The sequence below is a fragment of the Syngnathus leptorhynchus genome, chromosome 12 (genome assembly GCF_054491065.1).
Source record: "Syngnathus leptorhynchus isolate UIUO chromosome 12, UIUO_Slep, whole genome shotgun sequence".
In the NCBI taxonomy this organism is placed as follows: domain Eukaryota; kingdom Metazoa; phylum Chordata; class Actinopteri; order Syngnathiformes; family Syngnathidae; genus Syngnathus; species Syngnathus leptorhynchus.
Genome location: NC_141206.1, coordinates 11,549,679 through 11,563,749, shown reverse-complemented (window position 1 = coordinate 11,563,749; position 14,071 = coordinate 11,549,679). Strand labels below are relative to the sequence as shown.

At 51.1% G+C, this 14,071-nt stretch overlaps 3 protein-coding genes across 16 annotated transcripts; 1 reads left to right on the top strand and 2 right to left on the bottom strand.

Moving 5' to 3' along the window:
- Positions 1–2,123: 2,123 nt before the first annotated feature.
- On the bottom strand, positions 2,124–6,766 carry LOC147048620 (uncharacterized). 9 transcript variants are annotated; one of them, XM_085927109.1, is made up of 5 exons: positions 6,622–6,766; positions 6,048–6,092; positions 2,945–3,048; positions 2,691–2,830; positions 2,124–2,489 (listed from the first exon to the last, which is right to left on the bottom strand). In XM_085927109.1, the coding sequence occupies exons 1-5, from the start codon at positions 6,715–6,717 to the stop codon at positions 2,158–2,160; spliced, it is 717 nt and encodes a 238-aa protein (XP_085783235.1). In that variant the 5' UTR covers positions 6,718–6,766; the 3' UTR covers positions 2,124–2,157. The 9 variants fall into 9 exon arrangements, 1 of the variants encoding a protein (XP_085783235.1); XR_015067829.1 differs by adding an exon at positions 6,283–6,413 and having other exon boundaries at positions 2,124–3,271; XR_015067832.1 differs by adding an exon at positions 3,167–3,271 and having other exon boundaries at positions 2,124–3,067.
- Positions 6,767–7,816: 1,050 nt separating this feature from the next.
- On the bottom strand, positions 7,817–13,636 carry wdr45 (WD repeat domain 45). 6 transcript variants are annotated; one of them, XM_085926628.1, is made up of 13 exons: positions 13,364–13,636; positions 12,918–12,992; positions 12,748–12,852; positions 12,583–12,688; positions 12,406–12,500; positions 12,254–12,333; positions 11,969–12,177; positions 11,783–11,884; positions 11,569–11,714; positions 9,773–11,492; positions 8,608–9,296; positions 8,470–8,536; positions 7,817–8,306 (listed from the first exon to the last, which is right to left on the bottom strand). In XM_085926628.1, exons 1-10 carry the CDS (start codon positions 13,410–13,412, stop codon positions 11,383–11,385), a joined length of 1,077 nt encoding a protein of 358 aa, XP_085782754.1. In that variant the 5' UTR covers positions 13,413–13,636; the 3' UTR covers positions 7,817–8,306; positions 8,470–8,536; positions 8,608–9,296; positions 9,773–11,382. The 6 variants fall into 6 exon arrangements, with proteins under 6 accessions (XP_085782754.1, XP_085782755.1, XP_085782753.1 ...); XM_085926629.1 differs by having other exon boundaries at positions 7,817–8,536; positions 8,608–8,670; positions 8,975–9,296; XM_085926627.1 differs by having other exon boundaries at positions 7,817–8,536; positions 8,608–9,310; positions 9,768–11,492.
- lage3 (L antigen family member 3) lies at positions 10,219–11,223 on the top strand. Its single transcript, XM_085926630.1, has 3 exons — positions 10,219–10,329; positions 10,521–10,649; positions 10,720–11,223. The coding sequence occupies exons 1-3, from the start codon at positions 10,286–10,288 to the stop codon at positions 10,922–10,924; spliced, it is 378 nt and encodes a 125-aa protein (XP_085782756.1). The 5' UTR covers positions 10,219–10,285; the 3' UTR covers positions 10,925–11,223.
- Positions 13,637–14,071: the final 435 nt, after the last annotated feature.

The following is a 14,071-nucleotide window of genomic DNA, read 5'->3' as shown; positions in this document are numbered from 1 at the left end:
CAACCCCCAACGACAACCTCAACATCATTCCCCCGATTAACAACCCCAACATCCCCCCCCCCCAACAACCGCAAAATCAACCCCCCCAACAACATCAACCCCCCTAACAACCACAACATCAACCCCCCCCCCCCAAACAACCGCAACGTCAACCCCCCAACAACCCCAAACCCAACATCAACCGCCCCAACAACAACCCCAATAACAACAACCCCAATAACAACAACCCCAATAACAACAACCCCAACAAACAACAACCCCAACAAACAACAACCCCAACAAACAACCCCGACAACGCCAACCCCAACAAGATCAACAACCCAGACAACGCCAACGCCAACAAGATGAACCCCCCCCCCCCAACAACCCCTCCAATAACCCCAACAAGAACCCCCCCCCAACAAATCCAACCCCAACAACAACCCCCCAAACAACCACAACAACCCCCCCAACAACCCCAATAACGTCAACAACCCCAATAACAACAACCACCGCAACAATAACCTCCCCAACAACAACAACCCCAACAAACCCCCCAACAACTTCAACCACCCCAACAACAACAACCCCCCAACAACAACCTCTCGAAAGATTTCATGACCACAGATGTCAGTCCGACAGGTCTGTAGTCATTCAATCCTGTAATGGCGGGCTTCTTGGCCACTGGAACGATGGTGGAGCTCTTGAAGCATGAGGGCACCTCACACAGCTCCAGGGAGCGATTGAAGATCCGTGCAAAGGTGGGTGCCAGCTGCTCAGCACAGGCTTCCAAGGAGGAGGGCGGCACGCTGTCTGGGCCCGGTGCCTTCCTGATCTTTTGTCTCCGGAACACCTGGCGCACTTCCTCCTCACGGATCTGGAGTACGAGCATGGCCTCTGCAAAAGAGAGAGAGTAAGTGACAGCGGTGACGGAGGTGTGGAAAGAGCGGTTGTGAGGGGAAGGGAGTACGTAGATTGTGCTGCAGGAGGTCAAGTTGTGTGGGAGGACCGATCAAACCTGCAGAAGCAGTAGAACCTGTTCAGCTGGTTAGCAAGCCTTGGTCTCTCCACAGGACGGGGGGTTCGTTTCTTGAAGCGCACGATGCTCTACAAACCTTTCCACACTGTTGAGGGATCAGGATTGGCAGAGAGGTGTCTCTCCAGGCTCTCCCCGTAACACCTCCTGGCTTTCCTGATCTCTCAGTTCAGTGTTTCTGGTCTGCTTGAACAAGTCCCGGTCGCCGCTCTTGTAGGCCTCCGCCTTGGCTTTCCGCAGACTCCAGAGGTTCGGTGTAAACCAAGGTTTGTCGTTGTTGTACGTGCAGAAGGTCTTAATCTGCACACACAGATCCTCGCAAAAACAGATGTATGATGTGACAGTGTCAGAGTTCATGCAGGCCTGAAGTTGCAGCTTTGAAAACTCCCCAATCGGTGCAATCAAAGCAGACTTGAAGGTCCTGCCTTGACTCCACTGTCCACTTCCTCACAGTCCTCACTACAGGCTTAGAAGTTTTTAGTCTCTACCTGTAGGCCGGGACCAGATGAACTAGTTACTAGACAATGGTCCGAGAGGCCTAAAGCTGCACGAGCCAGACAACCCCCCCAACAACATCAACCCCCCCAACAACATCAACCCCCCCAACAACATCAACCCCCCCAACAACACCACCCCCCAACGACAACCTCAACATCATTCCCCCGATTAACAACCCCAACATCTACCCCCCCCCCCCAACAACCCCAACATCCACCCCCCCCCCAACAACCGCAAAATCAACCCCCCCAACAACATCAACCCCCCCCTAACAACCGCAACATCAACCCCCCCAACAACCCCAAACCCAACAACATCAACCCCCCCAAACAACCCCAAACCCAACATCAACCGCCCCAACAACCGCCCCAACAACAACCCCAACAAACAACCCCGACAACGCCAACCCCAACAAGATCAACAACCCAGACAACGCCAACAAGATCAACCCCCCCCCCAACAACCCCTCCAATAACCCCAACAAGAACCCCCCCCAACAAATCCAACCCCAACAACAACCCCCCCAAACAACCAGAACAACACCAACCCCCCCAACAACCCCAATAACGTCAACAACCCCAATAACAACCCCCCCCACAACAACCACCGCAACAATAACCTCCCCAACAACAACCCCAACAACTTCAACCACCCCAACAACAACAACCCCCCAACAACAACCTCTCGAAAGATTTCATGACCACAGATGTCAGTCCGACAGGTCTGTAGTCATTCAATCCTGTAATGGCGGGCTTCTTGGCCACTGGAACGATGGTGGAGCTCTTGAAGCATGAGGGCACCTCACACAGCTCCAGGGAGCGGTTGAAGATTCGTGCAAAGGTGGGTGCCAGCTGCTCAGCACAGGCTTTCAAGCAGGAGCGTGACACCCCATCTGGGCCCGGTGCCTTCCTGATCTTTTGTCTCCGGAACACCTGGCGCATGTCCTCCTCACGGATCTGGAGTGCGGGCACGGCCTCTGCAAGAGAAAGAGAGTAGGTGACGGAGGTGTGAACAGAGCGGTTGTGAGTAGATTGTTATGTAGATTGTGCTGCAGGAGGTCAAGTTGTGTGGGAGGACCGATCAAACCTGCAGTAGAACCTGTTCAGCTGGTTAGCGAGCCTTGGGCTCCCCACAGGACAGGGGATTTGTTTCTTGAAGCGCGTGATGCTCTGCAAACCTTTCCACACTGTTGAGGGATCAGGATTGGCAGAGAGGTGTCTCTCCAAGCTCTCCCCGTAACACCTCCTGGCTTTGCTGACCTCTCGGTTCAGTGTTTCTGGTCTGCTTGAACAGGTCCCGGTAGCCGCTCCTGTAGGCCTTAGGACACAGAAAACACACAAAATAAGACAAAGAAGCAGAGAGCGACCCACGGAGGCTGCCGTCCGCGGCGCCATCTTGGTCTCACAAGACTGCTCAAGAAGTTCAACCTGCCGCGGGAGCTGCTGAAGACCTTCTACACTGCCATCATCGAGTCTGTCATCTGCACCTCCATCACTGTCTGGTTTGGATCGGCCTCCAAACAAGACAAGCACAGACTGCAACGGACAATCAGGACTGCAGAAAAGATCATTGGAATCAACCTCCCATCTATCCAAGACTTGTACCTGTCCAGGACCAGGAAACGTGCAAGCAACATCGACAAACCCTTCTCACCCAGATTACAGTCTGTTTGAACTACTCCCCTCTGGACGGCGTTATGGAGCTCTGTACGCCAAAACCAGCAGACACAGAGACAGCTTCTTCCCCCAGGCTGTTGCTCTGATGAACTCACACCACTCTTAGAGTCTCAGTCATTGCTGTGCAAAAACATCCTGCTCTCCACACCTTTTGGGATTGTCTACACTGTTTGTACTATGCGTCTTCTCTCCATCCATTGCAGCCTGGTCATCCCGGAAGAGGGACCCTCCCATCTGTGGTCTCTTCTCAAGGTTTCTCATTTCCCCTCGTCCGAATTTTGAGTTTTTCCTTGCCTTCATGGGAGTTTAAGATCGGGATGGCTGAGAATATTTGTCATTTTCACATAACCTGAGTGTTGTTAGTCACCTAAATGTTGAACAGAGGCTGTGATCTACCGAAGTCAAATTCCTTGTTTGGCACGCTCAAATATGGCGAAGAAAAATTCTTGAATCTTGAACAACTCCAACCCCCGCAACAACAACAACAACAACAACTCCAACAACAACAACAACTCCAACCCCCGCAACAACAACAACAACAACAACTCCAACCCCCGCAACAACAACAACAACAACAACAACTTCAACCCCCGCAACAACAACAACAACAACAACTCCAACCCCCGCAACAACAACAACAACAACAACTCCAACCCCCGCAACAACAACAACAACAACAACTCCAACCCCCGCAACAACAGCACCTAGGCCTGAGCACCTAGGCCTGAGCACCTAGGCCGGAGCACCTAGGCCGGAGCACCTAGGCCGGAGCACCTAGGCCGGAGCACCTAGGCCGTAGCACCTAGGCCGTAGCACCTAGGCCGTAGCACCTAGGCCGTAGCACCTAGGCCGTAGCACCTAGGCCGTAGCACCTAGGCCGTAGCACCTAGGCCGTAGCACCTAGGCCGTAGCACCTAGGCCGTAGCACCTAGGCCGTAGCACCTAGGCCGTAGCACCTAGGCCGTAGCACCTAGGCCGTAGCACCTAGGCCGTAGCACCTAGGCCGTAGCACCTAGGCCGTAGCACCTAGGCCGTAGCACCTAGGCCGTAGCACCTAGGCCGTAGCACCTAGGCCGTAGCACCTAGGCCGTAGCACCTAGGCCGTAGCACCTAGGCCGTAGCACCTAGGCCGTAGCACCTAGGCCGTAGCACCTAGGCCGTAGCACCTAGGCCGTAGCACCTAGGCCGTAGCACCTAGGCCGTAGCACCTAGGCCGTAGCACCTAGGCCGTAGCACCTAGGCCGTAGCACCTAGGCCGTAGCACCTAGGCCGTAGCACCTAGGCCGTAGCACCTAGGCCGTAGCACCTAGGCCGTAGCACCTAGGCCGTAGCACCTAGGCCGTAGCACCTAGGCCGTAGCACCTAGGCCGTAGCACCTAGGCCGTAGCACCTAGGCCGTAGCACCTAGGCCGTAGCACCTAGGCCGTAGCACCTAGGCCGTAGCACCTAGGCCGTAGCACCTAGGCCGTAGCACCTAGGCCGTAGCACCTAGGCCGTAGCACCTAGGCCGTAGCACCTAGGCCGTAGCACCTAGGCCGTAGCACCTAGGCCGTAGCACCTAGGCCGTAGCACCTAGGCCGTAGCACCTAGGCCCAAAATACTGAGTATGACATCACAAAAAACAGAGTATGACATCACAAATGACAAACATTACCCCACGTGCTCTTTTCAAAATAACTTGGCCAATGCATTTGTCTATTAGATTTGCTGCAATTCCAAATTTCACCAAAGGATGGTGACAAATCTTAACATTCAACATCCAAGAATTTTTATTCGCCATGTTGGGGCGTGCCAAACAAGGAATTTGACTCCGGTACTCAACATTTAGGTGACTGACAACACTCAGGACATGTGAAAATGACAATATTCTCAGCCATCCCCTGATCTTAAACTCCCATGAGGGCAAGAAAAAACTCAAAACTCCGACGAGGGGAAATGAGAAACCTTGAGAAGAGACCACAGATGGGAGGGTCCCTCTTCCAGGATGACCAGGCTGCAATGGATGCAGAGAAGACACATAGTACAAACAGTTTACAACCACATGATACTTAATAGGACATATTAAACTTTATTTTAAATTAATTAATTTGTTAAGTCGTTTTAATTATGATTTTGTATAAATAGTAGGTAAACAGAAAATCTACGACACAAAATGGGCAGTTTACTTGTTTGAAAGGGAGTGGGAAGAAGACTTATTTACTTTATTTGATCTATTTTGACATGAGACCTGTACTGAATTACACGTAACACAACTTTGAATCTTTTGAATAAATGAATAAAGTCATTTAAATTATGATCTTGGATGAATACTAGGTATAAACACAAAATCTACGACACAAAATGGGCGGACTTTACTTGTTTGAAAAGGAATGGGAAGATGTAAGCCCAGTTTAATTTATTTATTGGGAAGAAATTACTTATTTAATTTATTTCATCTTTTTTTGTTCCCAGGCAAATTTGGATTTGCTGCCATTCCAAATTTCCAAAGTGAATGAAGTCATTTAAATTATGATTTTGTATAAATACTAGGTATTGACACAAAAACTACGGCACAAAATGGGCAGGCTTTACTTGTTTGAAAAGGAATGGGAAGAAGACTTGATTTATTTAATGGGAACAAGTAAGACTCATTTAATTTATTTCATCTGGTTTTGTTCTCAGGCAAATTTGGATTTGCTGCTATTCCAAATTTCCTAAATGAATGACTTGAGACCTGATAGGACATATTAATGAGAAAGAACACTAGGAGTTAATTGCAAGTTGCAATACTGTTGGTGGATCAAACACGGCTGTCTGCAGCCAGTGGAAGTATTAATAGGAGGCGTTTAACATAAATAGAGGAAGAAAGGGGTACTCACTTGAGACGTCTTCGCCAACGTCCAACCATTGTAGCACCGTGGAACCTAAAGGAATGAAATAGAAGATTAGCATTTAGCCTCAAGCAACATTCCCAGATACAACTACATTTCAGCTAGGGTTAGCTACACAGCTACACATTGCTATTCCTATTGCTAAGTGAACGCTAGCTACATCGACAACTTTAGTCAAACTACACAAAAGTAAATATCTTTAAACATAATGAGTTGTATTTACCGTGTACGCTCTAGACGTTCCAGTTGCAAGCAGAAAATATAGATATTTCTGTTGATAATCGTCGTGTTTCTATCCGCGGGTTTGAATCTATGACGTCATTTCCGCGGGACATGACTGCGACGTAATATTATCTAAAAGGGTAAATTAGAGTTAAAGTTATTTTTTAATCAACGCAATACAGCCGTTGACCAGGGAAAATCGTCGAAATTCGGGCATTTGTGGCTGGCAGCAGATGCCGAATTCGACGTCCGAAAACACACACACTGGCGCACGCACTCACTCGCTCGCTTTACAGGGCTACAAAAGTACTTCTTTTTAAAAACAATGAGTTGCATTTACCGTGTACGCTCTAGACGGTCCAGTTGCAAGCAGAAAATAAAACATTTCTCTTGTTAATCGTCGTGTTACTAGCCGCTCTGTGTCCCTTGGCGCCATTACTTACTCCCTGTTGAAAGCCGCGCCCACTGATTTGAATCTCTTCTTCTTCTTCTTCTTCTTCTGGATTTGAATCTCAGCGGAAGTTCCGCCTATATACGTCATTTCCGCGGCACGACTGCGACATAACATTATCTCAAACGGTAAATAAGAGTTAAATAAAATTTTCTTTTTTAATCAACGCAATCATTTACAACCTTTGACCAGGAAGAATCGTCGAAATTCGGCGTCTGTGACGACAGTTGCGGCCATGTCTGCGTCACATGACCGTGACGTGGCAACGTCATATAGCGACCGCTGTTTTCTTTAGTAGACTTACGGGTATTATCTGTTGACACAATGGTGCAGTGTTTAGCACATCCACCTCTTGTGCATGATGTTGCGTGTTCGAGGCCCGTTTCAACACTTTTTCTTTTCTCCCTTGTCTGTATGTATATACCTTAATATTCGAACAGCGAATCTACTTCCTACTTCCTTGTTGCCAGCCACGCCCACGGATTTGAATTTCGGCGGAATTTCCGCCCATTGACGTCATATAGCAACCGCTGTTTTATTTAGTAAACTTACAAATGAGGCGCGTTGATCTAATGGCGGAATGGTTGACATGTCGACCTCCGAAGCATGGTGTTACGGCTTTGACGCCCAGCTCAGCGCTTTTTTCTTGTGTATTTGAAGACTCCAGGATTGTTGAAAAGTGTAATATGTATCCCCCTCCAGGTGCTGCAGAGATACTTTTATGATCTGTTTGGGGACCTATTTTTTTACTCGGTTCAGATTTCTCCATTTTCTAGTGCGTATCGTTTACATCACACCCGTTGGGGCGAGACCAACCAAACAAGGTAATGGGTTTCGCAAATCCGCCATGTTTATTACTCAGAGACACTTTTGCAGTTCAAACGACTCAAGGATGCCGAAGTGGATAGGTCAAAATGTTGTGCGTAAAACGTGACATGTTTGTATTTATCTACGGCCATTTTCTTGTCCCACTCGTGAGGCAGTCATAACACTTGGCAAACAGCAAAAATTGTATTATGAATCATACGACACGACATGTCCCTTGTCGCCTAGACATAAGCATAAATATATATATCTATGCGACTTGTGTTTTTTTTTCTTTTTTATTATGCATTTTGCGACTTGTACTCCTGAGTGACAGAAAAAACAGTAGTTAGCAATCAGTAGACCAGCTTAAAAAAATGTATGTTGACGTGACAGAACATATGTTTATACACGCGGTTTATGAAAGAGTGGGTTGTTAACACAAATGAACAATCAAATATTAAACATTTCTTTGTAGTTATGAACCTCGTCCGTTCTCCATTTAGCCTCTGACCAGGCCAAGCTGTTTCAGAACTCCAGGTCCCAGCCTGACTCGTCATCAGGGGGAGGGCCCTCGGTGTCCAGGGGGCAGTCGTCACAATTGCTGTTGCGCACAGTGCCGCAGAGCAAAACACCTTCAGCGGCGGGCGGTGGGCGTCGCACTCAGCATGGCGCGTCTTTGATGACGTCACAGTTGCTCAGCTGTGATTGGGTTAACTGAGCAACCGTGATGTCATTTTTCTGCAAGTAGCAGCAAAATGCACGAAGCCCTGCGATGGATCAAAGATTTGGCTGCCAAGTCATATTATCAGGGCTGACTGCCTCTCGGACCTCACGTGCAATCTTGGCTGGGGCTACCGTGGCGAGCTCTGCAGACAGCAAAGCGCTTCCAGCCCATGCAACCGAGGTGCCTCTTAAGGGCCGCCAACTCACCCTTGGCATAAAGGGACAGTCCATGGTTCCCTGGCGGAGGCCATCCCGGTTGAAGCCCTCGAACCACCTGATTGCAGGAAGAAGAGGAGGGACAATGAGGGCGCGGACGACCGCGTTCTCGCACGTTATGTTTCTCACTTGTGCTTCTGGACGTCCTTTACGCCGTTCTTCTGGTTCCCGAGACGTTCCGAAGGGTTGTCCCTGACACACACACGGGCTTACGACGGCCATCTTCAGCACTGGATTTCTATCGTGTCCTCTACGTCTGCTCCCTTCTCGCCCAATTTTCCCAAACAGCTCCGACGTGAGCCGACTGTGAACGAGCCGCAGTCGACACCAACTGGAGCCACGATGAGCATTTGGACGTCAATCCGAACGAAGCACGGCGGGCGAGAAGAGCGCCGGGAAGTGTGCCTTCTGTGAGCACACAATTTGGGCCCTCTTGCGACCTCACCTCTCTTAGCTAAGAAGGGCAAATACTTGGTAGTCTTTGCTGGACCACTACCTGCAGAGTCTCTTGATGAGGTTTGCGGCACTCTTGGTGATCTTTTTGGGGAATTCCACCATGTCGATCCCCCTCAAGATGATGTTGTACGTCTTCATGGGGTCCGAGCCGGAAAAGGGCGGACTGCGGGACCGACCGGGAAGGGATCAATGCGCTGCTGCAGCCCAATCAGTAGCTCTTTGGCATCCAGTTCTGACTCCAGCTCCTCAATTAGGGCGTCTCGCTCCGTCAGCTCCTCAATCTTCCGCTGCAACGCCACCTGCAGGTCACGCAGCGTGCCGCCGCCTCTCTTTGTTGCCGCCATCAGCCGAGTGCTCGTCCCCTACAAGAAAGAGACTAGTGTGCAGTCAGACCCGTGCAGAAGTGGCTGCGCAGGTCACTCCAGGGTTTCCATACAAAGGAGCTGATGAGAGCTTAAGTGTGGCTCAGAATAAAACAACGTAGTGCAGGCGCAAAAATAATAATTCATTCCATTTATATAGTGTTTTTCAAGGATTCAAAGACGCCTAAATGCTCTGTCTGTTGTTTTTCATTCAGCCTGAACAATGCCGGCTTAAAAACAGCTCAGTTTGATTCTAAATTGGACCATCCCAAGTACAGTGAAACCTTGACTTACGAACACCTATGTATACTTGGCAACTTTTTGGGGTCTCGAGATCTTTCAAAAAAATTTTCCCCGAGTCATAGACTCGTTTTGTTCACAGAGCCCATTGACCATGTGTTGGTTGTTGCGTTTCACTTTCAAAGACGACTAAGTAAGAACAAATTAAAAGAGGACTAAAGAAACGCCTACCTTACCTCCTTGTTGTGACTTCAGCACGTTTCTGTAATGAGGATTTGGAAGAAAGTTCTGTCGGCGCGTCCTCGGATGAGCTCCTAACACGTCGCCGCCAAACGTGGGGAGGCCACACGTGCATGCGCACAGGTGACTTTGACAGCTCCTCAGAAAGAAAAAAAAAAAAGAGCAAGGAATCTGCCACAAATCTTCGCGTTGAAGAAAACTGTGAGCGAAACTTTTAGCGTGTCAGAAGTCATCAAAGATACAAAGCGAGTTTGATTTGACAAAGGATAAACATATCACCCCACCCCGAACTATAGGCCTGGGACTGAGATCCGCCACAAGCTCACAACATCACACATACATTTGTGGTCGGTCACTCAACCGCGCAAAAGAAATAAATATCCTTCAAAGCCGATGGTCGGTCGACTTTTGTGCGCTGTCTGCTCTGCCGCTAGGGGGAGGCCGCGTGGGCGGGCGAGCAACGAGTGTACCGATTACTTGGACGAAGAAGGCTTCCGCAGACAAACAACATGGCGGCGCCCGAGAGCGGCGAGCAAGCGAGCCAACTGGAATTGTATCCTTGGATTGCAGTGACGTTGAATCGTCGAGAGTTCTCTTTGCGGTTTCTGCCAAACTTGCAATAAAACTATCGCGTTTCCGACGGCTCTGAGCCTTATTCTCCGCGAGCGAGCTTGGCTTCTTTTCTGAGCGCTGACGTCGAGCCGCTCGCACACGTTTCCTTGACCCTCCCCTTCCCTTCCCTAGCTCGCTGCACGTTCCCTTCCAGTCAGCGCGCCAGGCCGCCGTGGCTCTGCGCTCGCTGAGTCCCGACCGCGAACCCCGGCGAGGAGGCGTCCGCAAGCGACTGACGCTCGCCGGGAGTGTGCTCAGCGCGTGAGGAGCCTTCGTCCGGCTGCCGTCGCCTGCACGCCCGCCCGCCAGTGACCTCTTGTGACCTTTTCAGGAAGTGGCGTGCAGGGCAAGCTCGCGTCCTGCGCGTATCCGTCAACTCCTTCCTGGAGCACCTCAGCCTGGTCTTGGAGACCATGCGCGCCTTTCCCGTCGACGTCGGACAGGATCCTCACAGCGTTCTCGGTCGTCCACCTTCGATAGACACGCGAGGGCCTGCCTTCATGGAAAACTCGAGCGAGCCGATGTTGCGTTCTTGATTTGAAGCTTTTTGCGTTAAGCATGTTTTTGTTCTTTTCCTAAATTGATCTCATCGCGCACTAGATTATTGGGGTCAGCTATCGGCCTAAATGTCGCCATGAGCTGCTGTAGACGCACCGCAAGGCAGCCAGCCAGCCAGCCAGCACTCCGTTGGTTTTGCTCTGACCATTGTGCTCGTCTGCGTTGGGGCAGGCTATTTTTGGTTCTTATCTAATTGTTTTCCTCCTGATCTCACGTTACGGTGTGCTTCATGTGTAAATGTACGTATCATTTTGCTTTGAATAAAAACAAAAGTCGCCCCCCCTTTTTTTTTTTTGGTTTGCTTCCTTTGTTCAGTTTGTGTCAAAGTACAAACGCAATCGCAGAGCCGCAAAAGGTGACACCTGGGTTCACCTGAAGTGTCTTGCCCTTTCTTCCTTGCTTCCTCAGGTCCTTGCCCGTTTCCTTCCGTCCTGAATCAAAAGTCGTCGTCGTTGCAAATGTCCAAGTAGACGTCAAAGGCTTCTCGGTTGCAGTTTCCGTCGGGCGTGAAGACGTACTTGTGGAAGGTGCCGTCCACGCAGATGGCTGCCATAGAGATCAGAGGAAACGTTAGTGGCGAAATGTGGCAGGTGAGAAGCGTACGACGCCCCCCCTCTCCGACCGATGACGGAGTTGACGTTCTTGGACGTGTTCTTCCCGAAGGCGCAGATGCAGGCGCACTCGGCGGGAACGGTGAAGCTGGCCAGCGACCACTGGCTGTCCACGTACTGGCCGATGACAGGGCCCACCTTGCCCACGCGCGCCAACCTGACAGGGGCACGCGCACGTTAAGGAGGGCGCGGACGAGGGAGCGGGGTGGGGCGAGGCGGCCTTACGCAGAGCGGCGGTTAAGTTTGGTGTCTTTCAGGGCGAAGATGTGGACCGTTCCTTTGTCACTGGACGCGCACAAGAAGGACGAGTCGTGACTGAAGTTGAGGCTGTACACATGCGGGGAGGGGACACAGTCAGCGGCGAGCAAACCGACAACCATTTTTTTTTAAAAAGGAAGGGGGAGCGCTTACCAGTAGAGCGTGGCGGGGTCAGTGCCTCGCCGCAGCTCCACCAGTTTGTCGCGGCTGCTGGTGTCAAAGAGGCGTATGAGTGTCCCCTTGCGAGAGGCCGAGGCGGCCACGCTTCCCGGCTGATTGAGCGCCAGGCAGGCGATCTCGCTCTGGTGCGCGTTGATGGTGAACGGTGCCGACGACGTCCCGGGCTTACTGTTGGACAGATCCTGGAGGGCGGGAGCGGACTCGTGACGGCGAAGTGGGCTCGGCCGCGTACGCTCGGAAGTAGGAGGGACAACTCACCGCCAGCTGCAGACTTCCACATTTGTGTCCCGGGAAAAGCAGCAGCTGCTTGTCCAGACTCGGACACAAGTCGCACAGACCTGGCGGAAAAGCAAACGCTAATAAAAGGAAGCCGCGCGACTGACTGGCCGAGCGCTCGCTGGCTCGCCCACCTTTGGGGTTGTCGCGCGTGTCAAACTCAAAGAGCTTGAGCGGCTTGTCAGGAAAGCTGTACACGTAGATCCTGTTCTTCAACACCATGACAATCCTAGGAGGAGGCAGCCCGCCAATTTGTTCGCCTTCAACGTTTGCGCTCCTCTCGGCCAGTTTGGCCGGCCGCCGCCACTCACTTGTCGTGTCGCATCCGGACCGCCAGCACCGGCTTGGTGAAGGTGAACTCCAGGACCAGCTTGTCTTTGGCGTCTCGGGAATCGCGTGCGTCGTCCCAGATCAGCACTGAAAAGTCACACCGGTTGGCTTCACGGTCGTGCTCCCCCAATTCAAAAGGCACCCACCGGATATCTCCGAGAACTTGGGGCTTAGTCCGCCCCCGACCACGGCCAGCAGGTTGGAGCGATGCAGCATGGAGCACGACGCCACGCTGCCCACCTGCTCGTGATCTGCAAGGCAGACGGCGGGCCACGTTAGCAGGCGCCCGGCCGGCGCCGAGCGGCAAGACGCTCACCCAGGTGGCCCTTCTCCATCAAAGGCTCCACATTATAAATGCGCACGCCAGACTCCATGGAGCAGCAGAAACAACCTGAAAGCAGAGCAGCGACTGTCACATCTCCAATCCGGCCATGCATTTTCAACTTGGCGTGTGGCGTTCAGGACTCTCGGACGAAAATTGACCGTCTGTGGGAATGGCTCGTTGTCTACTTGGTTTCCCGCCCTTGCCCAAAGACAGCCGGGCTAGGCTACAGCGATACCTGTAATGCGGATGGACGGCTTGGGGCCACATTGCAAAAGAAGATTTTGGAGCGATCTGGCACAGAACGCCCGTCGCATGTTGATCAAATCATCTTTGAAACATTGATCGTGCCTGCAAAGACTGGCCGAGAGCGCGTTACAAGCACAATCTCCTTCCAGAGTGTGAAATGTGACGTCATGTGAGAAGCTTGTCTTCCTTACTGTGGTCCTGGTTGAACTGCAGACTGAGGACTCCTCGGCGCTGGGCCATGTCTCGACGTTTCAATCGCCAGCGGCTGATCCGGAGTGCAAAACGGGAGCTAAGACCGAGCTAAGCTAAGCTCGAGTGAGCCGCGACAAGACAGACAAAGAAACTTGATGAGCTTCTGAAAGGCAGGTCCACTTGCCCGTCGCGACAGTTGAGTGGAACCGCTAGTAGAGCCAGCGTGCACGTCGCAAACGGCAAACAACAACAACAACGTCGCAACAGGAAGAGGTTTAGTTTGATACGCGTGACGTCAGCGTGACGCTTTCCGGTTTGCTGCCGCTGAATCAAAACTATAAATAAGAGGCGCTCTTCTGTTGCATTATAATTTGCGACATACATAAATGAAATCACGCTTATGGATCAGATATATTTTAAGACAGCGGTACCTTAATAGATTTCTTTTTTCAAGCTAATTTTATTTTATTCCACGAGGGACTCATCATTAAGGGTGCTCATTGAGCCGTTTCCGTCGTTGCGTTACACATCGACACACACACACACACACACACACACGTACACTTTAAAGTTCTGGGTCAAAAAGAATCCAAGCGCAATCCATTTGCTGTGGATCAACATTCATATTGTTTTGGAGATGAGTGAACATCTTTAGTCGATGAGCACCCCGAAGCCCATCATCCTTGACTGACTCAAACTCAAAGCAA

What these genes read in the sequence shown, in the direction of transcription:
- LOC147048620 (XM_085927109.1), bottom strand. Translation starts at nt 6,717, where the DNA reads ATGGCGCCAAGGGACACAGAGCGGCTAGTAACACGACGATTAACAAGA. An exon ending in GACCGTCTAGAGCGTACACG is followed by an intron (nt 6,093 to 6,621) that starts GTAAATGCAACT and finishes TCATTCCTTTAG; the next exon opens with GTTCCACGGTGCTACAATGG. An exon ending in CGTTGGCGAAGACGTCTCAA is followed by an intron (nt 3,049 to 6,047) that starts GTGAGTACCCCT and finishes TGTCCGTTGCAG; the next exon opens with TCTGTGCTTGTCTTGTTTGG.
- lage3 (XM_085926630.1), top strand. Translation starts at nt 10,286, where the DNA reads ATGGCGGCGCCCGAGAGCGGCGAGCAAGCGAGCCAACTGGAATT. An exon ending in CAAGCGAGCCAACTGGAATT is followed by an intron (nt 10,330 to 10,520) that starts GTATCCTTGGAT and finishes TCCCTTCCCTAG; the next exon opens with CTCGCTGCACGTTCCCTTCC. An exon ending in GCCGGGAGTGTGCTCAGCGC is followed by an intron (nt 10,650 to 10,719) that starts GTGAGGAGCCTT and finishes TGACCTTTTCAG; the next exon opens with GAAGTGGCGTGCAGGGCAAG.
- wdr45 (XM_085926627.1), bottom strand. Translation starts at nt 13,412, where the DNA reads ATGGCCCAGCGCCGAGGAGTCCTCAGTCTGCAGTTCAACCAGGACCAC. An exon ending in GTCCGGATGCGACACGACAA is followed by an intron (nt 12,501 to 12,582) that starts GTGAGTGGCGGC and finishes GCCTCCTCCTAG; the next exon opens with GATTGTCATGGTGTTGAAGA. An exon ending in GAACGTCAACTCCGTCATCG is followed by an intron (nt 11,493 to 11,568) that starts GTCGGAGAGGGG and finishes TCTCTATGGCAG; the next exon opens with CCATCTGCGTGGACGGCACC.